Source organism: Mauremys reevesii, linkage group 2 (genome assembly GCF_016161935.1).
Source record: "Mauremys reevesii isolate NIE-2019 linkage group 2, ASM1616193v1, whole genome shotgun sequence".
NCBI classification, from domain to species: Eukaryota; Metazoa; Chordata; order Testudines; family Geoemydidae; genus Mauremys; species Mauremys reevesii.
The window spans coordinates 1,149,206-1,158,105 of NC_052624.1; the positions used below are offsets into that span (position 1 = coordinate 1,149,206).

General features: G+C 72.4%; 1 protein-coding gene across 2 annotated transcripts in view; it reads right to left on the reverse strand.

Moving 5' to 3' along the window:
- The window catches only part of NOS3 (nitric oxide synthase 3), an 82,320-nt gene extending 78,137 nt beyond the window's left edge, over nucleotides 1-4,183 (reverse strand). For both annotated transcript variants that reach the window (XM_039523661.1, XM_039523662.1), the window contains exons 1-2: nucleotides 4,058-4,183; nucleotides 918-1,020 (exon numbers count right to left, since the gene is read on the reverse strand). In XM_039523661.1, the coding sequence (XP_039379595.1) occupies nucleotides 918-1,020; nucleotides 4,058-4,170 (216 nt within the window). In that variant the 5' untranslated portion in view covers nucleotides 4,171-4,183. The remainder of the gene's footprint in view (nucleotides 1-917; nucleotides 1,021-4,057) is intronic.
- Between the last annotated feature and the right edge of the window lie 4,717 nt (nucleotides 4,184-8,900).

Below are 8,900 nucleotides of genomic sequence, written 5' to 3' on the forward strand. Positions count from 1 at the left end.
TGGGATGTGCTGGGCTGAGGGAGACCAGGCCTGAGACCCTGAGAGTTTCCTGTGCTGGGTTCAGACGCTCAATAAACCTCCTGTGTTACGCTGGCTGAGCATCGCTCCGGGCTAGAGAGCAGGGGGCATCAACCCCTCTGTGAGTGGGGAGATCGGGGGGGGCCATTGCTCCCTCAGGGGGTGGGGAGATCGGGGAGCATCGCTCCTCGGGGGTATAGCTCCTCGGGGGTGGGGAGATCGGGGGGGGGTACTGCTCCCTCGGGCGGGGGGGGAGCTCAGGGGGGTATAGCTCCCTCTGGGGGTGGGGAGATTGGGGGGGCATCGCTCCCTCTGGGGGTGGGGAGATTGGTGGGCATTGCTCCCTCTTGGAGGGGAGATCGGGGGGGTACTGCTCCCTCTGGGGCTGGGGGCAGCAGGGCCCATGGCAGAGCCAGGCTGCTGGAGGCTCAGAGGTGCAGGCCCAGGAGGCGAGGGGTGTAACCCCAAAGAGAGAGTGGCCCCCCGAGAAGGGCTGTCGCCCTGATGGGGGTTCCCCCTGGGGACCATATGGAGCCGAGAGCCAAGTCCTGGGAGTCCGGGACAGGGTGGGCAGAGGACCTGCGAGGAAATGGCGCGTGAGGGAGCCAGTTCCCAGGGCTGGTGGAAGAGCTGGAGAAGGACAATGGGGTCGGGAACGAGGGGCCAGGCCCAGTGGGGCCCAGGACAGGAGCAGCCTCCAGGCCAGTCGCCCGTTTCAGGAGCTGCAGGGGCTCTGGCTGAGCTCTGGTCCGGCCCCCGAGGTTCACAGCCCCCCGAGATCAGGGAGCCAGAGGCTTGGACTCCCCCCAGCAGCCTGGCACCCAGCTCCTCAAGCCCAACTGCAGCCCCCTCCCACAGGCCTGGCATCGCACCCCACGTGCCCCACGGCGCCCCCTCACCTGCGTGGCCTGCGCACTGAGCGTGTCGTAGGCGATGGTACCTGCTTCCCAGTTCTTGATCCGCGAGTATCTCGGGGGCTCAATGGGGCGGACGGGCACAGAGCTGGGGGCAGTGGGGGGGGCACAGTCAGCGAGGGGACCCTGTGTGAGAGCTTCACCCGTAGCAGCATCCCTCCGGTCCCCCCATCAGCTCCCCTCCGGTCCCCCCAGCAACACCCCTCTTACCCCCCCAGCAACACCCCTTCTGTCACCCCAGCAACACCCCTCCTTCCCCCCAGCAGCCTGCTCCCCCCAGCAGCTCCCCTCCTGTCCCCCCAGCAACACCCCTTCTGTCGCCCCAGCATACCCCTCCTGTCCACCCCAGCAACACCCCTCCTGCCCCCAGTAACACCCCTCCTGCCTGTCCAGCAGCCTGCTCCGTCCAGCAGCTCCCCTCCTGTCCCCCCAGCAACACCCCTCTTACCTCCCCAGCAACGCCCCTTCTGTCACCCCAGCAGCTCCCCGCCTGTCCCCAGCAACGCCCCTCGTGGCCCCCCAGAACCACCCCTCCTGCCCCCAGCAGCGCCCCTCCCTCTAGGGGGCACTGTGCTACAGGGAGCCAGGTGGGGGCTCTCCCCTCCGTCGGGGCCGGCCCCAACCCTCCAGCGCAGCATTAAGCTGGGTGTGCTGGGCTGCAAGGGGAGGGGCAGGGGCTCAGTGGGGGTGCTGTCAGGGGAGGGGCGGGGGGGTCAGTGGGGACACTGTCAGGGGAGGGGCGGGGGGCTCAGCGGGGGTGCTGTCGGGGGAGGGTCAGGGGCTCAGTGGGGGCGCTGTCGGGGAGGGTCAGGGGCTCAGTGGGGCGCTGTCAGGAGGGGCGGGGGTCAGGGGACGCTGTAGGGGAGGGTCGGGGGCTCAGTGGGGGTGCTGTCAGGGAGGGGCAGGGGTCAGTGGAGACGCTGTCGGGGAGGGTCAGGGGCTCAGTGGGGGTGCTGTCAGGAGGGGCAGGGGTCAGTGGAGACGCTGTCGGGGAGGGTCGGGGGCTCAGTGGGGGCTGTCGGGAGGGGCGGGGTCAGTGGGGCTGTCAGGAGGGTCAGGGGTCAGTGGGGACGCTGTCGGGGGCGCAGGAGGGTCAGTGGGGGTGCTGTAGGGGAGGGGCGGGGCTAAGTGGGGCGCTGTAGGGGAGGGTCAGGACTAAGTGGGGCGCTGTCGGGGAGGGCGGGGCTCAGTGGGGTGCTGTCGGGGAGGGGCGGGGAGGGTCAGTGGGGATGCTGTCGGGGAGGGTCAGGAGGGTCAGTGGGGCGCTGTCGGGGACGTAGGGGTCAGTGGGGACGCTGTCGGGGGAGGCGGGGCTCAGTGGGGCGCTGTCAGGGAGGGCGGGGGTCAGTGGGGACGCTGTCGGGGAGGGTCAGGGGTCAGTGGGGGCACTGTTGGGGGCGTAGGGGGTCAGTGGGGCGCTGTCAGGAGGGTCGGGGGCTCAGTGGGGTGCAGTCAGGAGGGGCGGGGCTCAGTGGGGTGCTGTCAGGGAGGGGCGGGGGTGAGTGGGGCGCTGTCGGGGGTGTGGGGGTCAGTGGGGACGCTGTAGGGGAGGGTTAGGGCTCAGTGGGGCGCACTGTCGGGGATCAGTGGGGTGCTGTTGGGGAGGGCGGGGGTCAGTGGGGCGCTGTCGGGGAGGGCGGGGGGTCAGTGGGGGCGCTGTCAGGAGAGGGGCATGGGGGGGTCAGTGGGGGTGCTGTCAGGGGAGGGTCAGGGCTCAGTGGGGCGCACTGTCGGGGGCGTAGGGGATCAGTGGGGACTCTGTCGGGGGAGGATCAGGGGCTCAGTGGGGTGCTGTCAGGAGGGGCGGGGGTCAGTGGGGCGCTGTCGGGAGTGTGGGGTCAGTGGGGATGCTGTAGGGGAGGGGCAGGGGCTCAGTGGGGGCACTGTCGGGGTTGGGGGTCAGTGGGACGCTGTCGGGGAGGGTCGGGGGCTCAGTGGGGTGCTGTCAGGGAGGGTCAGGGGTCAGTGGGGACGCTGTCGGGGTGTGGGGGTCAGTGGGGCGCTGTAGGGGAGGGTCAGGGCTCAGTGGGGGCACTGTCGGGGTTGGGAGGTCAGTGGGGGTGCTGTCAGGAGGGGCGGGGGCTCAGGGGCGCTGTCGGGGAGGGTCAGGCTCAGTGGGGGCACTGTCAGGAGGGGCGGGGGCTCAGTGGGGGCGCAGTCGGGGAGGGGCGGGGGCTCAGTGGGGGCGCTGTCAGGAGGGTCAGGGCTCAGTGGGGGTGCTGTCGGGGGTCGGGGGATCAGTGGGGCGCTGTCGGGGAGGGTCGGGGGCTCAGTGGAGGTGCTGTCAGGAGGGGCGGGGGCTCAGTGGGGGTGCTGTCGGGGAGGTCAGGGCTCAGTGGGGCGCTGTCGGGGAGGGTCAGGGCTCAGTGGGGCACTGTCGGGGTCGGGGATCAGTGGGGCGCTGTCGGGGCTCAGTGGGGCGCTGTCGGGGAGGGTCGGGGCTCAGTGGGGTGCTGTCGGGGAGGGTCAGGGGCTCAGTGGGGGCGCTGTCAGGAGGGGCATGGGGATCAGTGGGGCGCTGTCGGGAGGGTCAGGGCTCAGTGGGGGCACTGTCGGGGTCGGGGGCTCAGTGGGGGGCGCTGTAGGGGGAGGGTCAGGGGCTCAGTGGGGGGCACTGTCGGGGGTCGGGGGCTCAGTGGGGGCGCTGTCGGGGGAGGGTCAGGGCTCAGTGGGGCGCACTGTCGGGGCTCGGGGGATCAGTGGGCGCGCTGTCAGGAGGGTGGGGGCTCAGTGGGGGTGCTGTCGGGGAGGGTCAGGGGCTAAGTGGGGTGCTGTCAGGGGAGGGGTGGGGGGCTCAGTGGGGGGTGCTGTAGGGGGATCAGTGGGGGCGCTGTCGGGGGGGACTCGGGGTCGCTGGAGGTTCTGTCTCTCACACCCATCTCTGGGACACTTTTCTGGTGTCCGTCACGCAGCGTCTGGGCATCTCCCCGCTGTCGGGTGTCTGCTCCCTGGAGCCTGGGGGCAGGGCCGGGCTGTCACCCCCTGGCCCAGGGTCCCGTGGGAGCATGTGGCAGAGCCGGAACTGGCGCCCAGCACCCCTGAATGCCAGCCCAGTGCCAGGGCCTGGGAGAACGGGGCTGTGGGCAGGGCAGGGCAGCTCACCCCGGTGTCCCCTCGGCCCTTACCTGGCCTTGGCGCAGCCGGCGCCATCCTCGGGCACAGAGCCCCGCTGCCGGGAGCAGAGGCTGAGGGCACAGGTGCGGGCAGGCTCGTGCAGCACTCCCTGCAGGTTCCCCATCGCGCCACGACTGAGCCCCGGCTCGACTGAGCTCCGGGCCGGGACCGGCAACAGTCACTTCCTCTGCAGGGGACGAACCGGGGACCTTTGAGTGACTCCCACGCCCCTGCCCGGCACACAATGGGGAGGGTGTGGGGCTGGGAGCCAGGACTCCTGGGTTCTAGCCCCGCCCTGGGAGCAGGGGTCTAGTGGTAAGAGTGGGGGTGAGGCAGCAGTCAGGACTCCTGGGTTCTCTCCCAGCTCTACACCTGATTCCCCATCTGTGCGGCAGGTTAGCTGGTCCCTGGGGCAGGGTGCGTGTCAGCGCTCGCCCTGTACTGCTCAGCGAGGCCGGGACACGCGGGCCGGGCTTCCTCCCCTCCTGCAGCCCTGCTGGCGTAGGCAGCTGATTCGGAGCCAGGGCCTCCCCCTGAGGCTGAGGTGTCAGGAAAGCCCAGGGCCCCGCAGCCAGCGTGGGCCGGCTGAATGCTGCACGCGCGCCCCCGGAAGGGACCTACTCCTAAGCCACACACCCCGTGTGCAGCCCCGAGCGCCCCCAGCGCAGGGCAGCGCCGGCCCGTGTCTGCAGGCCCCACACCCTGTGTCCAGCCCCGAGCGCCCCCAGCGCAGGGCAGTGCCGGCCCGTGTCTGCAGGCCCCGCACCCGTGTCCAGCCCAGCGCCCCAGCACAGGGCAGCGCGGCCCGTGTCTGCAGGCCCCACACACCCGTGTCCAGCCCCCGAGCGCCCCAGCGCAGGGCAGTGCCGGCTCGTGTCTGCAGGCCCCACACCCGCGTGCAGCCCCGAGCGCCCCCAGCGCAGGGCAGCGCCGGCCCGTGTCCGCAGGCCCCACACACCCCGTGTCCAGCCCCGAGCGCCCCCAGCACAGGGCTGTGCCGGCCCGTGTCTGCAGGCCCCACACACCCCGTGTCCAGCCCCGAGCGCCCCCAGCGCAGGGCAGCGCCGGCCCGTGTCTGCAGGCCCCACACCCTGTGTCCAGCCCCGAGCGCCCCCAGCGCAGGGCAGTGCCGGCCCGTGTCTGCAGGCCCCGCACCCCGTGTCCAGCCCCGAGCGCCCCCAGCACAGGGCAGCGCGGCCCGTGTCTGCAGGCCCCACACACCGTGTCCAGCCCCGCGCCCCAGAGCAGGGCAGCGCGGCCCGTGTCTGCAGGCCCCACACACCCCCGTGTCCAGCCCAGCGCCCCAGCGCAGGGCAGCGCCGGCCCGTGTCTGCAGGCCCCACACACCGTGTCCAGCCCCGAGCGCCCCAGCGCAGGGCAGTGCCGGCCCGTGTCTGCAGGCCCCGCACCCCGTGTCCAGCCCCGAGCGCCCCAGCGCAGGGCAGTGCCGGCCCGTGTCCGCAGGCCCCGCACCCGTGTCCAGCCCCGAGCGCCCCCAGCGCAGGGCAGCGCCGGCCCGTGTCTGCAGGCCCCACACCCCGTGTCCAGCCCCGACCGCCCCAGCGCAGGGCAGCGCCGGCTCGTGTCTGCAGGCCCCACACCCGTGTCCAGCCCCGACCGCCCCAGCGCAGGGCAGTGTCGGCCCGTGTCTGCAGGCCCCACACACCCCGTGTCCAGCCCCGAGCGCCCCCAGCGCAGGGCAGCGCCGGCCCGTGTCTGCAGGCCCCCCACACCCTGTGTCCAGCCCCGACCGCCCCCAGAGCAGGGCAGTGCCGGCCCGTGTCTGCAGGCCACACAACCCGTGTCCAGCCCCGATCGCCCCCACAGCAGGGCAGCGCCGGCCCGTGTCTGCAGGCCCCACACCCCGTGTCCAGCCCCGAGCGCCCCCAGAGCAGGGCAGCGCCGGCCCGTGTCTGCAGGCCCCACACCCTGTGTACACCCCCGAGCGCCCCCAGAACAGGGCAGCCCCAGCCCGTGTCTGCAGCCCCCACACACCCCATGGCCAGCCCCGCGCCCCAGCGCAGGGCAGTGCCGGCCCGTATCCGCAGGCCCCACACACCCGTGTCCAGCCCCGAGCGCCCCCAGCGCAGGGCAGCGCCGGCCCGTGTCTGCAGGCCCCACACACCCGTGTCCAGCCCCGGCGCCCCAGCGCAGGGCAGTGTCGGCCCGTGTCTGCAGGCCCCACACACCCCGTGTCCAGCCCCGAGCGCCCCCAGCGCAGGGCAGTGTCGGCCCGTGTCTGCAGGCCCCACACACCCCGTGTCCAGCCCCGCGCGCCCCCAGAGCAGGGCAGCGCCGGCCCGTGTCTGCAGGCCCCACACACCCCGTGTCCAGCCCCGAGCGCCCCCAGCGCAGGGCAGCGCCGGCCCGTGTCTGCAGGCCCCACACACCCCGTGTCCAGCCCCGAGCGCCCCCAGCGCAGGGCAGTGCCGGCCCGTGTCTGCAGGCCCCGCACCCCCCGTGTCCAGCCCCGAGCGCCCCCAGCGCAGGGCAGTGCCGGCCCGTGTCCGCAGGCCCCGCACCCCGTGTCCAGCCCCGACCGCCCCCAGCGCAGGGCAGCGCCGGCTCGTGTCTGCAGGCCCCACACCCGTGTCCAGCCCCGACCGCCCCAGCGCAGGGCAGTGCCGGCCCGTGTCTGCAGGCCCCACACACCCCGTGTCCAGCCCAGAGCGCCCCCAGCGCAGGGCAGCGCCGGCCCGTGTCTGCAGGCCCCACACCCCGTGTCCAGCCCCGACCGCCCCCAGCGCAGGGCAGTGCCGGCCCGTGTCTGCAGGCCCCACACACCCCGTGTCCAGCCCCGAGCGCCCCCAGCGCAGGGCAGCGCCGGCCCGTGTCTGCAGGCCCCACACACCCCGTGTCCAGCCCCGAGCGCCCCCAGAGCAGGGCAGCGCCGGCCCGTGTCTGCAGGCCCCACACACCCCATGTCCCGCCCCGCGCGCCCCCAGCCCAGGGCAGCTCCAGCCCGTGTCTGCAGGCCCCACACACCCCGTGTCCAGCCCCGAGCGCCCCCAGCGCAGGGCAGTGCCGGCCCGTATCCGCAGGCCCCCCCCACCCCGCGTCCAGCCCCGAGCGCCCCCCGCGCAGGGCAGCGCCGGCCCGTGTCTGCAGGCCCCACACACCCTGTGTCCAGCCCCGAGCGCCCCCAGCGCAGGGCAGCACCAGCCCGTGTCGGCCGGCCCCACACACCCCGGGTCCCGCCCCGCGCGCCCCCAGCACACGCCAGGGCCGGCCCGTGTCTGCAGGCCCCACACACCCCATGTCCAGCCCCGAGCGCCCCCAGAGCAGGGCAGTGCCGGCCCGTGTCTGCAGGCCCCACACACCCCGTGTCCAGCCCCGAGCCCCCCCAGTGCAGGGCAGTGCCAGCCACATGTGTGCAGGCCCCACACAGCCCACACCTGGGGCTGGGGCGACTGGCTTGAATCCCTACAGGCGCCCCACACACTCCCTGTGCCCAGCTCCAAGCCCCTGGCCCCAATGCAGGGCAGCGCCGGCCCGTGTCTGCAGGCCCCACACCCCGTGTCCAGCCCCGAGCGCCCCCAGCACAGGGCAGCGCCGGCCAGTGTCTGCAGGCCCCCCACACCCCGTGTCCAGCCCCGAGCGCCCCCAGCGCAGGGCAGTGCCGGCCCGTGTCTGCAGGCCCCACACCCCGTGTCCAGCCCCGAGCGCCCCCAGTGCAGGGCAGCGCCAGCCTGTGTCTGCAGGTCCCACACCCGTGTCCAGCCGGCGCCCCAGCGCAGGGCAGCGCCGGCCCGTGTCTGCAGGCCCCGCACCCCGTGTCCAGCCCCGAGCGCCCCCAGTGCAGGGCAGCACCGCCCGTGTCTGCAGGCCCCACACAGCCCACACCTGGGGCTGGGGCGACTGGCTTGAATCCCCAGGCGCTGCCTGATGGCCGTAGGGCCTGGCCGCAGAGCCCGGAGGGGCTGGTGCCCGGCTGTGAGTGGCAGGAGGGGGCCAGGGATGCAGCCCCTCCAGCTGAGCCAGCCCCCGCCACGCTGCTCCAGGATCCCCCACTGGCTGCGGGGCCTCGGCTTGGCCTGAGACTGGTCGGGGGTTCCCAGCCACATGGCTGCTGCCCGGCTGCCCCTTCCGCAGAGCCTGCCGGGCTCTGCCGGGCGCGAGTCTTAGAATCATAGAATTTATCAGGGTTGGAAGGGCCCTCAGGAGGTATCTGGTCCAACCCCCTGCTCAAAGCAGGACCAATCCCCATTGGCTTCTCTCCAGGGAAACAGGGTCGCCTGGGCCCCCTCTCCCCTCTTCTGTCCTCTGGCCCCTCGGGCTGGAACCGGCTGGTCAGGTCACCGGGGTCCTCTCCCCGCAGCCCATTGTCCCCCACTGGCCAGAACCGGCTGCGACTCCTGAGCCGGGTCTCCGGGTCTCCAGGTCCCCAGTCGCTGGGGTCTCCATCCTCCAGGCCTGAGGCCGGGGTCCCGAGTCCCCTCTCTGGTCCTGTGTCCCAACAAACTCCCTCTCCCCTCCCCTCGTTCAACCAGTAATCCCCGGGGACACTGAGTCCCACCCGCTCTGCATGCAACCCCCTGGGAAAACAAGGAAAAAACAAGAAAATCCCCCACTTTGTCACAGACCCATTGTTCTTTACCAGACACCCAGCTTGGGATCTCACTTCCCTGGTCCCAGCACACAGGGCTGTTCACAGACAACTGCTTGGAGACCCAGGTAGCTCCCTCCATAGGCAAGTCAATACCCCTGACAGACACAGGCACATTCCTTTCACGGTCACATTTCTCCACACAGGTAACAGATAAGGGATAGGGACACTCATCTTCCACTGTCCTTGTGTGGCGAACTGGGAATGTTCTGAATGTGTTCGTGCCTCAGTGTCCCCTCTGCAGTTCT